General features: G+C 43.6%; 1 protein-coding gene across 1 annotated transcript in view; it reads left to right on the plus strand.

Moving 5' to 3' along the window:
* The window catches only part of LOC137323598 (inactive dipeptidyl peptidase 10-like), a 685,713-nt gene that overhangs the window by 572,402 nt on the left and 97,256 nt on the right, over window positions 1–16,055 (plus strand). The window contains exon 9 of the mRNA XM_067987272.1: window positions 1,834–1,988. Coding sequence (XP_067843373.1) covers window positions 1,834–1,988 — 155 coding nt within the window. The remainder of the gene's footprint in view (window positions 1–1,833; window positions 1,989–16,055) is intronic.

Below are 16,055 nucleotides of genomic sequence, written 5' to 3' on the forward strand. Positions count from 1 at the left end.
TGAAAGCATTAGTAGGCCCAAATTGACAGATAAGTGAGCTATATTATTGCAAGGTTTCCAAGAAAGCACAAGCTGTGTCACATGTTAATATAGGGTGCCATGCGACAGTGTGAGTAAGGCTAGGTTTACCAAATGAGAAATGCATGCATATGAAGGTGCAGCTGTTTGAGGTACAAGTAAATGTTTGTTGCAGTTATGCCATTCCATTTAACTGGAAGCAGCTAAATGTTGGATACATTTGCTTTGGCAAACTTCTTGAGGCTGGCAAATTTCTTTGTGAGCTGAGCTGCCATCCTCCTCACCAGGGACACCGCATTTACCTTTTCAGGCAATTTCGCAGCAGTGAGCCACTGCTGAGATCACCCCGTCAACAAAACCAATCTTACGAGAATAGGTATGCTCAAAAATATTCAATACTGTATTTTCATAAATATTCAGGGGAAACCAATGATATAAGTCAAATCTTGGCTTATGAGGGGTAGCATCTGAAAAAATAATAAACGTAGTGATCTAATGGAACAAAAAGATAAAAATGCAAATGCTGGCAACATAGCAAGCTCATCAACTTCTGAAAAGCAAAAAAAGGTGGTTTCTCATTTTGGGTGCAGACCCACAATCTCAGTTCTGAAAAAGGGTCTACACGCAAAATAATAACTTGCCTTTCCTGTTTCGATGTTGATGAAATTGATATGTATTTTCTATTGTTGTTTGATATGCATTGATGTGGACCATATAATCCTCTGGCCCTGTATGTTATGTGACCAAATATTACTCAGTGGTTAATTTTTCCATCAAGCACTGCTTTAAAGTTGTTTATTGTTTGCATTAAATGTAGGTTCATTTCATATAGTTTGTCACATAGCAAATGTCATCACATTAAAAAAACTTTTATTAAATTGTAAAACAGTGATTAACTATTGAGTATGGAAGTCTAATGCTTATAGCATTAGACTAGCAATTTGGGTTCTGAATTCATAGTCCTACCATGGTAAGTTATTACATAGAATTACATAGCATTTACAGTACAGAAAAAGGCCATTCGGCCCAACAGGTCTATGCCGGTGTTAAAGCTCCACATGAGCCTCCTCCACCTTACTTCATCTCACCCTATCACCATATACTCTATTCCTTTCTCCCTCATGTACTTATCTAGCTTTCCCTTAAATGCATCTATACTATTCGCCTTATAAAATTGAATTCAATAAATCTGGCATTTTGTGGGCTGGTACCAGAAAATGACTATGTTTTTGGTTCACTAATGTCCTTTGGGAAAGGGATTCAGCCTCCCTATCTGGTCTTGCCTACATGTGACTTCAGTCCTACACTATATGGTTGACTTTTAATGCCCTTAGGGTAACTAGGAATGGGCAATAAATACTGAATAAATAAAAACAAAATTGGAAACTCATCAGGGGAGAAATTTATTGGGTACACATGTGTCTTAGCACTCCATGGTACCTTATGTGAATTCTGGAACACTAAAAATAAACAGGTCATATTGTAAAACAGTCTGATGACTGGATTCAATTGTACCTTATATCAAAATTATTCACTTTCATAAAGACTATTTAATAATACACAAGAGGCAAAACTGCAACAGAAATCAGTCTGACTGATAGCAGGTACTTAGAAACTGCATTAAGGTTATTATCTTACATTCTGTTTCATTATTTCCCTCAAAAGCAATGTATAAAGTATATTTGAGTATTAAATATTTCATTTTGTATTTAAATCTTCCAACGATCATAAAGTTTCTGTTAGCTGCAATTTGCTCTGGCACCTCTATACTCGAAGGGTTAATTGCTTTTATTGATTGTCTTACCTTGGTTGCAGAGGAGCTGATACATTCCCATGTCACTCACTGGTGGTCCCCGAATGGAGAACGACTGGCATTTCTGATGATCAATGATACCTTGGTACCTAATATGGTAATTCCACGTTTCACTGGTAATCTGTACCCAAAAGGAAAGCAGTACCCGTATCCTAAGGTAAGAAACAGAAACCAAGTCTTAAAAGAAGTTATTGAGCAATGTATAAATATGTGGTCAGAGATGTTGCTGTATGTAGTGTCATTGATTCAGTCCACTAGGATCTAATTACACTCTTCAGCCTGACTAAGAAGAAAATTAAATGTTATCATTTGTGAATTCTGAGAAAAGGTAGAGAAAAGAGAATGGACACCTTCTGTCACATCTTCAATTATTCTATAAGTACTGCAGTTGTATTAAAGGAACGGAAAATAACTGAGAATGTTTTGAAAATGTACCTTGCCCTTTGAGTCTGTTTCTGCGTCTAGCAGTGGCAGCAGATTTTTGTGGGCTTGACAAGCAGCTGGAGTGAGATGGGTTAAGGAGTCTTCAAAGATTCTCTCACCAAGCTACCTCCAAAAGAAAATAAATATTCCCATCAGATCCTTGTGAAATATACTTTACAGGGTTCTCAGTCACTAATTGTAAATTACATGGGCTGCTCGACATGCTATTATAGAGAAGTTGTCTTGTACATTACTAGAATCAGTGCTGCACTTCGTATCATTCTGGCCCGTGTATGAAAAACGACAACCCGCTTATTTTGATACAGAAAGAAAACTGGACTGTGGCAGATGATCAATTTTCACTTACCTGTATACTTAAAGCATCCTATAGAGGCTGCTTAAAGCTGTCTTAACCCATCTAACCATATTATAGACGGAAACAACCATGAATCATCCTGTCAGAAATTAGACATTTTTTATTAATGGGCAGATGCATAACATTCAAGTTGCAATGATTCTTGTGGTTAAAATAGTTTAATTTCTAATCTACATTGACTAGACAGTCTGGAGGCTCCAATAGCAGTCTTATGGGAGATGTGCAGAAAAGGCATACTAATGTGACCATTGGAACCTAAAGTGTTTTGAATTTCCCCACAAAATCTAGTTCCCTGTTGCCAGTGAAAATGTTACCAGGAAGCACATACTGAGCAGCCTGGATTCTGCCAGGTCTATCATGGTCGATGGGGTGCACCAAATTCTAAGATGTTTTTATATTATAGAAATGCGGCTGACAAGCGATGTGCGGGTTTCCCTGCATGGCTGTGCAAAAAGAAGTGCAGGTGATGGAGGCCATCTGCTTTTTCAAATTTTTCCTCATAATTCAGATAATGGGAATCAGCCTCATGCCCCATCTCCTCACCATTTCCAGCACTTGGATGTTTCCCTTGTGCCTCAATGACCAGAACTGAACATAATGGGGTCAAAAATTCAAAATTGTTGTGCTTCTTTTACACCATCTCATGACCCAGCACAAGGAGATACGGGGCCATCTCAATCCCAAGGGACTTCCACTAAGAGCCAGCCACTACAGTTATTCCTTCCACTGGGGAAGCAAGCAATATGTGATTGAGAAAGATACACCATACAGCATACACAATTATCAAGGGAAGCATTAGGGCAAGAAACACCACATATACATAGAAATATCACAAATAGAAGAATACATTGGTTGCAGTTCAGGTCAACTTTGTCCTAGGAGTTTCTTTCTAACGGTGCAGAATAGGTTGGCAGCATAATAAAGGATGAGCATCCATTGTTGAGTTTGTAAAAAGTACAATGTTGGTGATATATTTTGGGCTAGAGCAGCTGAATGTCTCTTGTGCGAACACCTGGTGCAATAATCTTTCTTGCTGATTGAGCATTTGTATAGCAAAATCCTCTTGGTCACAACGCTTTGGCCTTGATTGTGGGGTGGTCTGCCTTCTCTTTCTCCTCTTTATTTAGGACTCTTTGTATGACAAAGTTGTGAATATGCAGCACATCACTATTTTCTTGGAGACCGTAGTTGGGCTGTACTGTAAGATGCCCCCGATCTGTCAAAGCATCTGGGCCACTGTCTCAAAATGCTTTATAATTATCCTGGTAGTTACATGGTGGCTATATCTGCACTATACTTCTGTCTGTGCTTCACTCAAGGGTATTATTAGCTGGGGCTTGGCAAGAGAGTAACCTTGGTTTCTAAGGAGCCGTCCTGGAAGTCTGCCTTTAGGAAAAAAAACATTGGGCCATAATTTTGCTGTGGCAGGGTATCTAACAGCATCTGCCGTTAGTTAGACTTGCCATTGCCCCTTTAGGGTTTTACATTTTTTGCATGGCAAGTTGCTGAAAGTGTGAACTGATAACGTCACAGTGAGGGAAACAGGGCATCTGGGATCTGAGTGAAGAGGGCAAGCAATTGTGTATCTCCTTAACCAATCAGATTGAAGGATTGCAAACTTAACAGCTCAAGGACTGAGAAGGAAGTGTAAATTAGAGTAGATGAATTCAATGTCAAATCAGGTACAGAAAGAGAAATAAAGAGAGGGAAAGAAGATTAGATTAAGAGAGAAAAAGAAAAAAGAAGACAGAAAGGAAAAGTAAAAAAAATTAAATTTAAAATTACATTTTTAAAATATCCAACAATTAAAAACTGAAGGAATGAGACTCCACAGTTGTAATAGTTAACTTACAGTGCCAGAGAGGTTGACTGGCAATAATTAATACTTATCACCTCGTTAAAAGTGGTGCTTAGACTGAAGTGGACAAGACTTAACTTTCTGTGGTGAGTTGAGTTCATATCTACTGTGCAAATACAGCAACTTCACGCCGTTCAATGCATTTCAATGGTGAGGCAGACAGCAAGATGCTGTTTTCGCAAAGCTAATGGTGGAACGCCGCATCTTGGACAGCAACTTTTGGATTTCCACGTTTAACTGCGCATCTGCCCCATGCCTGAAGTTGCAGTACCATTTGCGCATAAATAACGGTGAGCACCATTAGCTTCACTGTTATTTTGACAGGAAATTCTGGCCCAATGTGACCATTACCTGACAAACAGGCATGGACCTTCAGGATCTGATATTGCTGATCATTGACCAGTCACATTGATGCAATGGAATTCTTTCTGTTCATATAAGCCATGTCCTAGAGAACCAACATTTATATAGCGACTTTAATGCGAAAATGTCCCACGGCATTTCACAGATGAGCAAATGGAAACCAGGCACCAAGCCAGGAAAGGAAAGATCAGATGGGGTGACTAAAAACTAGGTCAAGAAATGGGTTTCGAGAACGTTTTTAAAGGTGGAGAAAGAAGTGGAGAGGCAGAGAGGTTTAGGGAAGGGATTCCAGTGAATAGAACTCAGGTGGCAGAAGGCATTGCCACCAATGGTGAGATAAAGGGATGCACAAAGGCTGGAGTCAGAGGAACAGAGAAACAAGGATGACATCACTGACTGCTGGAGTTTGTGGGATAATTGGACAGCCATGCTATACTTCTATTGCTGTTCAGTGGAAAAGGAGCTGTAAGTGCTGGTCCTGTTGAACAATGCATGGGTCATTTGGTTGATGCACCTAGAGGCAGCAAAATGTCTGATATTGCAGATAATCCCTAAGCTAACCTGAAAGGAAAAAGAGGCTTAACAGTTGAGGGAGGATGCAACCTTGACTGCCACTGGCAGTAATGCCTCAGATTTAGGTTGTCAGCAGGTGTTCTTACAGCAAATAATACATCTCTGTAACCATCACCCTGTGATCCAGTGACTGCAAAAGTAGTTGCCTTCAGTCCTTACCAGGGAAGTGTGCCAAGGCCAGCTGATACAATTGTGGCATGGTGGGCACAGGAAATTCAGCTATGGTGCCAACTGATCTTCCTGGCCTGCATTTGTTCACCTTGCAGCATTTCAAGCATGCAAATCCATGGTTGGGACAATTTAAAAGCAACCCCCATCATTATTGAAAAATTGCCATGAATAAAAATTTCCTTTGAATACCCACTTTGAATGAGAGAAATTAATGTTTTCCAGACTTCCAACTGAAGCTTAGAAAATCCGGGGCATCATGTATCATTATATATCAGTAGGAAAGGCTAAAAGGAAAAGTGTGCAGTGCACAGTTGGAGCAAGGATCTAGAAACATGTTAGATAAACTATTTTCCAGTTTCTGTTTGCATCACCAGTGCTGGTGAGATCATTCTCCAGCATTAAAAAGAATCCACCTTCTGTTTAGCATTATATGGTCTAGATTTTCGACATTCTGTTCGGTCATTTTTCAGGTGATTCTTGAGTGAGCAGGGGTGCATAATGCCGCATTCCCACCCATGAAAACATAGGGGGAGACTTTCAACAGCTGGCCACCCATTTCTCGCCTGAAAACGGGTGACCAGCAGTTGAAAGTCTGGTGGGGACCTTGTGCACCCATTTGCCCACCTGAATCATTTTTCGGGCAGACTTTTAAACGGGTGCCCAGCACTCCCGTCCAAAACAGGCGGGAGGCTGTTTAGATATGCAAATCAGAGTCCTGCGCCTGTTGTAGAACCCCCAATTGCAACTTTCAAAGAGAAGAGGGTGGAGTATGGACACTGTACGCCAGTCCCATTGCTCCTGCGTTAAGAGGCCTGAATGGCGATCATTAAAGGGACCGCTGGAGGCCTCTCCAAAAAGGTATTTTTTTTAAAGATTTCTGTGCTCCTCCAGGCAACATCTTTCAAATAACAACTTCAGTGAAACCAATAATTCTAATGAAACCCCATTCTGTGTGACTTTACTAATTCTTTACACCCTTAGTGTCCATTGTGTGCCCTTTCAAACCTAGGTGCTTCCTGAGTAGTTTGAGTGTGCGAGGCTGCTGCATTCTTCCAGAGCCTGTTTGGGATTGAGATGCCAAGTGGCTGAGTACCAAGAGCATGCTGCATGTTGCATTTCTTGTATTGCTGGCACCAGAATCCAACAAAAATATGACTCCTGAGATATGGTTTAAAATGTACTTCAGTTTGAACACGCTGGTCAGCTGTTGATTAGAGTTAGAGTACTGACAGATTTTACTGTAGTTTACTGTACTGAACTGGTAGGTTTGTAAATTAATTCATTATTCATGAACTACAAGATGCATCTTGCTATTAAAATGGCATTATGGTATGTTAGCAACGAGGTCAATGTAAGTTTAGCATGCAAGATTTAAACTGCAATGAGCTTTAAATGGTGTTTGCAAGAAAACAATTTTGTGAACGATTTATCATTCGCCATCTAGTGATGATCTTTAATGATTGCATGATAATATCTGGGAAGGAATTAAGTAAATTAGGCTACTTTACAGCAACAATATCAATCTGTAATTAAAATCTGGAGTCCAATCCTTCAAAACTGCTGAATTTTTTTGAAATGTGTTGACTGTTTGATCCATTTCCTTGCCATGAGGCACATTTACCGATTTTATAGGATGTTCTATTGACTGACCGTTGCATTTCCTGTTAATCAACTGCAGAATTATTTTTCAATGAATGTGACCTAATGACATCAGAGTCATTGAACTTCAATAAAAACATCTTGCATTAAGGGCAAGGAGCACCAGGAATGCTAGAATCAGGACAAAAACAGCTGCACATATTAAAATGAAACAAAATGTGAATAAGTCCACTCCTTCTAGTTTGCAGTATCACTGTAACGATAACAGATACCCTGGAATCATTTCAAGGCAGTAAACTGATCTCATGGTTCAGGGCATCATTATAAGCTGCTCTAGTGTTCCTGTCATTGTTTATAATGTCACATGGGTTATTCAATTAGATTACTTCCTTGTAATCACTCCCAGGTTTCCATTATTCTCTATATTGTTTCATGTATGTGATGAATGCAACCTGTCAACTGAGGAATTATACAATGTGTCTAATAAAATAAATTAATTAAGCTCCCAAAAGAGTAGTGCAGATCAGATGTGTGAGACCAGTACATTTTTCTATTTTGTTCACATTGTTTCATTTGTCATACAAATATGGAAACAGATTGCTCAATCACATGAGGGTAATAAACAAAGCACTGACCTGACAAATCACCAATGTTGTCCAGTGCTGACCTCAAGATAAATCCATAAATTGGGGTTAGGGGTGGGATGTCAACTTATTTAAATATCCATTGATATTTCAGTAGCACAAATCCTGTGTAACACAGGAGTAGTGCACTGGGGGACTGGAAATTGGAAGTGAAGCTTTTAAAAATGATTAAGAATGACTTAAGATTGTAGCAACAGGCTGGGAGAGAAACAGACAAGTAGAAAAATGGCTCAGTGACTCGACTGTCAGGTAGCTGTAAAGAATGGCTCATGTGTGATATTGTGCCATTTTTAAAGCATTATCTTCAAGTACAGGCCCTGGTGAAGGCATCAAAAAAGGTTGCAGGGCAACGGAAGGAGGCAGAAAAGAAGTGCACAAGGTTTTAATGCGATCAATCTTTATTCACTTCTGGATGAGATGCAGCAAAGGAGAGAAAGACTGCTGGGTACCCGTATATCAAAGTATCTCATGTGCTATATGGACGATGGTGGCAGTGGCACTGAGTGCCACGTCTCTCACCCCCAAAACTGTAAACCAGTGCCAGAAGAAGTTCAATGACCTGATAAGGACAGGCAAGGTAACTCACCGGCCACTCTCACTTTTCTTCCTTGGGCCCCATGAGCACCTACACACTGTTCACTCGCTAAATTAATAGCTGTGCAAGTAACCACCTGCTCTGTGATTAAGGAGGTCACTAACTCGGGATCTTACAATACATATCACAATCTCCCCTAATAGCAATTGCTTGTATGCCTATCCCTTCTTCTACTTTATCAGCATGATACCAGCATATCTATTAGAAGAGCTATCCAATGCCACCAGGGATACATCACTCATATGCTAGTCTTCACCTAATTCCCTCAATCTTCTTACGGGAGAAAGCTACGCACAATGCAGATAAATGGAGGAGACATTCCAGACATCAGAGAGCTGACTCTCTATGAAGAGCAAGCTATAGAACTGCTGGGGAAGACACTCTGCTCTAGCTGTGGGAGATGATGAGATCGGTGCAACAGTGAAGCAACAGACAGCCAGAAGCTTCCACTAAGTTCTCTGTCTCCTTAATCCCAAGGGGATTATATTCGCCCATTCTTAGCTCAAGCTTGCCTTTCCTGCAGATCTACCAAAGTAATAGGAATCAGAAGATGATGACAAAGCAGAGGATGAGGAGGAGGAGGAGAATTAGGAGGAAAGAAAATTCCTCCTTGTGGATTATGATGAGGATGATGATGTGGATAAGAGGATGTTGAGGACAAGGCCACACATGAGTCCCAGGAGCAAGATCCTGCCTCATGTTCCTCTGCCACAACCGCTTATGGATTATGGTCACTTTTGCGTTCCTTTTATTAAAGGAGAATGTTGTATTCAAGAAGATTATAGTCATGCAGGAAAGGGTGCACTTATTGTGTGCTGACATATTCACTCAGCTAAAGATGTTTTGTTGACCGGAAGTCACCGGTTAACGGTTTTGGCTTAGTACTCAGAGGAAGAGTCAATTCTCTCTTAATTCTCAATTTGCTTTATTAACGTTATTAGATCATGTACATACCGCTTATACGTCTAGTTAGATATAGGCATGCAGTTTACAGCAGGTTATACAGTTTTATACTCAAACTAGGATTTAAACGCACACCCACTAGGTTTCCCTGACTAACACTCCCTGAGTATTAGGATTTAAACGCACACCCACTAGGTTTCTCTGACTAACACTCCCTGAGTGGTCACAGAATAGAAAGGATATTATATTACCCGGAAAGGACAGATAATGCTGGCCAGGCGATTCTCTCTCTCTCTCTCAACGTCGTCTCTACGTCCCTGACGTAGGGTCCCTACTTCCACGATGGTTAGTCTCCCTCACAAACAAACACACTCTCTGGCACCAAGCCTGCAATGCTTCAGTTTTTAACTTCAAGCCTGTCTTTTCGAATGCTGTCTTCTCCGGTTGGCTCAAAGTTGCTGGAGTGGTCAATATCATCCCCTGATTGGCTCTGTTCCAAGGGGCTAGGTAGCATCACCTCATTACTCCTTTTCCAAATAAAGACTGGTGTCTCATCAAAGCTCCTTTGTCCCTCTAAGAAGCGGAACGAATTCAAACCGGTTCTGGCCAGTTCAGACCAGTGACTGAACTCCAGGTCACCTCAGTTCAAAAGTCAGTGTCTTTGTTAGCACTTCGAATTAACCTCAGTAGTTTTCTGCAGCCCCGGGCCAACAGTCTGATGTGATAAATATATAGAGTAGATAATGGCAGCATAGGTAGTGTATTGGGATTGCAGAATGTGGGAATTTTTGGACAGTGGGTCTGTCCCGGATGACCACACCTGTCAGTTAAATATTGCAGGCTATAATGTATTTAGAAATGATAGGGGAGGAAGAAGGGGTAGTGGGGTAGCTGTATTAATCAACAACAACATAATGGCAGTTGCAAGAAAGGACATAACTTTGTATGATACAGAAACTGTATTCATATGGATTGAGATGAATTCTAAGAAGTAATCGGTCACATTATTAGGGGTACACTACATACCACCGAATAGTGGAACGGAAATGGAGAGAAAAATATGTAGGCAAATATATGAAATGAGTAAAAAACACAGAATCATAATCATGGAGTACTTCAACTACCCCAAATAAACTGTTAGAGAAAGGGAGTGAAAGGGGAGAAGGGGATGGAGATTTTACAATGTCTACAAGATTCTGTTCTGACCCAATATGTAAGAAGCCCAACAAGGGAGGAAACACCATTAGAAACAATAATGAAAAATGAACCTGAGCAGATAAGAGAAGAAAACTTGGGAGAATATCTAGGGAGTAGTGAACACAATATAATAAGGTGTAAGGCAAGAATGCTAGATATATAGACACTATAAAGTCCAAAGTAATAGATTGGAAAAATGCTAACTACGAGGGAATTAGGATGGAGCCAAGGGAAGTAAACGGAAGAAAAATATTGACAGACCAAGAAGCAGAACAGCAAGGGGCAATGTTTAAAGGGGAAATCAATAGGGTGCAGGAGAAATATATTCCACTAAAAAATAAGAACAAAGTAACCAAGAATGAGTTGCCATGGATAAATAATGAGGTAAGGATCAAATTGATTCTAAAGAAAGAGGCATATGCTAAGTACATAAACAATAAAGGACGATGACAAAAGAGAATACGATGAGCTTAGGACAGACGGTAAAAAGACAATTAGAAAGAGGAAATATGAAATGAAAATATCAAAGAATATAAAAAGAAATAGTGAAGTATTCTAAAGGCATATAAATAATGAACGAAGAATTAAGATGGGCATAGAGCCACGAAGGGATGAGCAAGATAAGCTCACAGGAGATGATACTGAAGTGGCAGGGATACTGAATAGATACTTGCCTCAGTTTCCGCTGAAGAGGCTACCAAAGAGGAATTGACAACAGTGGAAGAGGTCTAGAGACAGAGGGGTCGATTTTCGGATGACAGAGCGGGTCCCTCGGGGGCGGGGGAACTCCTAAAATCATAAAAATCGGGAGTGGGTTCGGAGCCCGGCTCTAACCTACTGACTTCCGGGTTCCCCAGTGCCACGTTCGGGTGTGCACGCACCTCCCAAATGCAGGAGTCCCACCGGCAATTAAAGCCAGTGGGATGATGATTTACATACTTGTACACATAGTTAAAGTACTTGAGATACCTGATTGAGTGGACATTTTGGCAGGGGTGCAATTTTGAAGGATCCTCAGCGTGTTTCCCGTGCTGTGGGAAACACTCCCTGTTACAACAGACGTGTTTCAGCCAGCAGCCAGTGGGAGATGCAATTGAGTATTTGAATAGGTGGGGAGAAAATGCCATTTATTGCTGCAGGGAACTCTGTCACTTCAGACAAAGTTTGGCTGCAAGACCTTTGTGTTTCCACTCAAAATTCTTACTTTCCACCCAAAACTCTGCAGTGCAAACATATTTACCTACTTTGCGGACCCCCTCAAACTCACACCATCAGGATGGGGGGGGCGCCATGACTGCGTTCATCATTTCATCCAAGGATGAGCAACATCACCAGCCTCGCTAGGCACGGCGTCCACCTCCGCCACGTGGAGCTCCACAACACAGTGCTGCGCCACAGGCACCTACACAAGAGCATTGATGGCAACAACAGAGAGCAACATCGCAGGAGGCACTACCCTCACCACAGGGTCTACAGACCGAAGCTCAGCTTCCTGGATCTTTCTGAGGAGCAGTGCATACGGAGGCTCAGAGTCAGTCGCCAGGTGGTCGCAGTAATCTGCAGCCACCTTCATGCCGAGCTGCTCCCAGCTGTCCGAGCAGCATCTCCTTACCTGTTGTTGTCAAAGTCACCACTGCCCTCAACTTCTTTGCCTCCAGGTCATTCCAGAGTGCCACCGGGGACATCGCCGGGGTCTCTCTGTCGTCTGCACACAAGTGCATAAGGTAGGTCACCGACGGCTTGTTTCACAGGGCCTCACACTATGTCAACTTCCCCATGGACGACCTCAGCCAGACGAAGAGGGCAGTGGGATTCCACGCTGTGGCTGGCTTCCACGGGTGCAGGATGTAATCGATTGCACCCATATAGCAATACAAGCACCTCCACACCAGCCAGGACTGTTCATCAACAGGAAGGGCTATCACTCCATCAACACTCAGCTAGTTTGTGACCACCACAAGAGATTCCTTCATGTGTGCACCAGATACCCTGGCAGCTACCACGATTCCGTCATCCTCTGGGAGTCCAACATCCCGCCCCTCTTCCACGCACCGAACACCCGAAAGGGCTGGCTCCTCTGGGTCAAGGGATACCCCCTGCACACATGGCTCATGACACCTCTGAGGAACTCCACCACCAAGCAACAGCATCGATATAATGACAGCTAGATCGCCACCAGGTCTACAATTAAGCATGCTGTAGGGCTGTTCAAGATGCGCTTCAGGTGCCTTGATCATTCCGGGGGAGCGCTTCAATACGCACCAGACATAGTGGGATGCATTATAGTCATGTGTTGTGCCCTGCAAAACCTGGCACAACAGAGAGGGGTGACGCTTGAGGAGGCCCCATCCATATCTGCCACCCACATTGAGGAGGAGGAGGAGGAGGAGCAACCCATGGACAGAGCAGTGGCTCACCTGGCTGCTCGTGAGGCTAGGGAGTCACTGATATGTGAACGGTTCTTCTAACATCAGACAGTGTGAAGAGTCCAGTCCTCAGCACCTAGATCGAGCAGCGGCTACACCAGCCGCCCCCCCCCCCAGTCCCTGCACAAAGCAGTCCTGCAATTACACAAATGCCCACTGTAGAGTGACCCAATGGGTGGCATCAAGTGTGGGCATTCATGGTGAACCTCATGAAAGGGCCTTATTACAGAAGCCAGTCAAGAATGGCCAAGACGTGGCAGTAGTGGTGACAATAATAATATTTAATGTGCATTTAACAAAAGCAAATATAAATAAAAAACATGACCAACCGTCAAACATTCTTGTGCATCCCCTTTGTGCTTACAAAACCTTCGCCTTTCGCTTCCGACCACTTCTACGTGGGGCATCCCCTGTGGCTGCAACAGAGGTAGTGGCAGGTTGCTCTTGTTCATGCCCTGACCGATTAGATGCTTTGGGCCTACAACCTCTGGGTTTCGGTGTGGCAACTGCATCTGTGCAATGGCAGACTCGACCACCTGGAGAGGAGGCAGTATTGCGGGTACTCATTGTGAGGGGGGCAACGGTTGAGACGTGAGGGCTCTTTGAGTGGCATCCCCACTTCCATGTCCCTTTTCACCATCATCCCTCCCCTGGGCCTGCCTGCCTGTTTAAGGTGGCAGAATGTTGTTCACCCTGAGTCCGAAGGGCCATTGTCAGGGCCTGAATGGACTCATTTGTGAGCCGTGTTTGAAGCTCTGTGGAGGCTAGCCTTCCCTCCATCGTAGACATTCCCACACTTACCTGCGACACTATCTCAGGGATGCCCTCATGTCCCTGTGACAGTATCTCAGTGATGCCCTCCCTTACCTGTGCCACCTTTCCACTCATGCAGGAGTTGGACTCCTCCATCCTCTGCGCGATTGTGGAGCGTGCACGTGGCACCTGTTCCGGCACCTCACAAATGTGCTGCCCCTTGATCATTGTCCTTTTAATGGATGGCCCCCAGGGTTCAGCATCTGTGTCCAGCTGAGCAGAGCCTGGAGAGGAGTGCGCCCACCAATGCGGACTCTCCACAGCTGCCCCTGCCACCAGTTTCTGATCGTGCTCTCATGTGTGGTAACTCACCATGTGCGGTAACTCACCATGTGCGACCCCAACTAACTGCGGACGGGGACCCACCGAGGTGTGTGTATCTGCGCTGGTGGATGGCTCTCTCAGATGCGACGGTGCACCCTCAGAAGCTGGCAGGTCCTCTGAGGAATCGCCCTCCGCCATCACAGCAGTCGCTGAAGGCCCTGTAAGAGAACAGAAGGCAATATTAAGCATGATGACAAATGTTGAGGTGCTGAAGATGACAAGGCATGTTAACATCAATTCATATTGCGTGTGCTGAATGTTAAAGTTCTGTCACCAGATATTTGTCAGGTGCCAGTCTCGGCATCCCCGATGGACAGGCACTCAAGGGTGCGGCTCAGCTCCAGCGTCTCCGTCTGTGAGCATGACTACCTGTTGCAGCCCCCCTCCAGTCCTCGCCCTCTCCTGTGCATTCTGGGATCTCTTCTCCTATAAGGGGAGAAAGTAGAGACACGTGAGTGAGTGATGGTGACGTGGCCTACGCTGAATGCATTGGTTTGGGTGCGGCTGACCATGAAAGAGATGCATCAGAGGGTGAGTATGAGACAGAGCCATGACATTGTATGAGGATTGGGTTGAGTGGTAGTGGTGGGGTGACTAATGGGGAGATGAGGAAGTGGTGAGGAAGTGCAAGTAAGTTGAGGATGAGCTTTGATTGGGTGTGAGGAGTGATGTGAAAGTGTTGGCAGTGCAGAATGTGTTGGGGGGTGGGGACAGTGATGTGGAAGACGGAATGTAGGCGAATGAGTAAGTGTACTCACTTTGTCTGACCTAATTAGGTCATTGAAGCGCTTCCTGCACTGGATCCAGGTGCGGAGATGCTGCTGTTGCCAATGACGACCTCTGCCACCTCGAGCCAGGCCTTCTTGGTGATAGAGGCAGGTCACTTCCTCTCGTCAGCCGGGTAGAACACATCCCTCCTCCTCCTCACTCCATCCAGTAGCACCTGGAGTGAGGCATCACTGAATCTAAGAGCAGACTTTCCCCTGGGCTGCTCCATTGTGCTTTTGGGTGTTTCCTCCAGGAGCAGCCATTGGAAGACTGCCCCTTTAAATAGAACTCCTCCAGCTGACAGCCTGTGATGCGGGTGCGCAGTCCAGACGCCAAACCCGGAAGCCACGTTAAGTGGCCCCAATTTACCCGCAATCGCATGGGGAACGGACGGATTTTATTGGGCGGGTTACCCAATCGCCCACCTGCTGCTACCCAGCCTCCCGCTAATATCGGGCGGGGCCAGAGAATATAATTTACAGAATAGGTGGCATGGATTTCTAAAAGGAAGGCCTTGTTTAAACAACCTTATTGAATTATTTGAAGAAATAGCAGAAAGAGTACACAAGGGCAATGATATACATAGACATTCAGAAGGCTTTTGATAAAGTGTCACATAAGAGACTCATGACAAAGGTCAGGGAATATGGAGTCAGGTACCAGGTAGAAGATTTGATTAAAAGATGGCTACAAAACAAAAAACAGAGTTAAAGGATGTTTCTCAAACTCAAAGTGGTCAGTGATGTCTTGCAGGAATCCATGCTGAGACCACTGTTGTTCACCATATATATAAATTATTTGGATTCAGAGATTGGAGGTTTTCATGTCCAAATTTGCAGACGATACCAAATTGGAGCGGGGGGGGGGGGGGGGTGGGGGGGGTGGAGAGGAGGGGTGGGGTGTTGTAGCTAATAATGTGGAGGACTGCACCAAAAAATGGGAAGACATAAATAGGCTGGAAGAGTGAGCAGATAAATGGCAAATGAAATTCAATATAGCAATACACCTCGAATAGTGAGAGGTGGTACATTTTGGTAGGAGGCAGAAGGATGTCACTTATTCCTTGGAAGGTAGGAAACTAAATGGGGTAGAGAAGCAAAGAGACCTGGGAATACAAATACACAAATCACTAGTAAGGCCATAAAGAATTCAAGCAAAGAATTCAAAATCAGGGAGGTAATATTAAATTTA

Source organism: Heptranchias perlo, chromosome 7, assembly GCF_035084215.1.
Source record: "Heptranchias perlo isolate sHepPer1 chromosome 7, sHepPer1.hap1, whole genome shotgun sequence".
NCBI classification, from domain to species: domain Eukaryota; kingdom Metazoa; phylum Chordata; class Chondrichthyes; order Hexanchiformes; family Hexanchidae; genus Heptranchias; species Heptranchias perlo.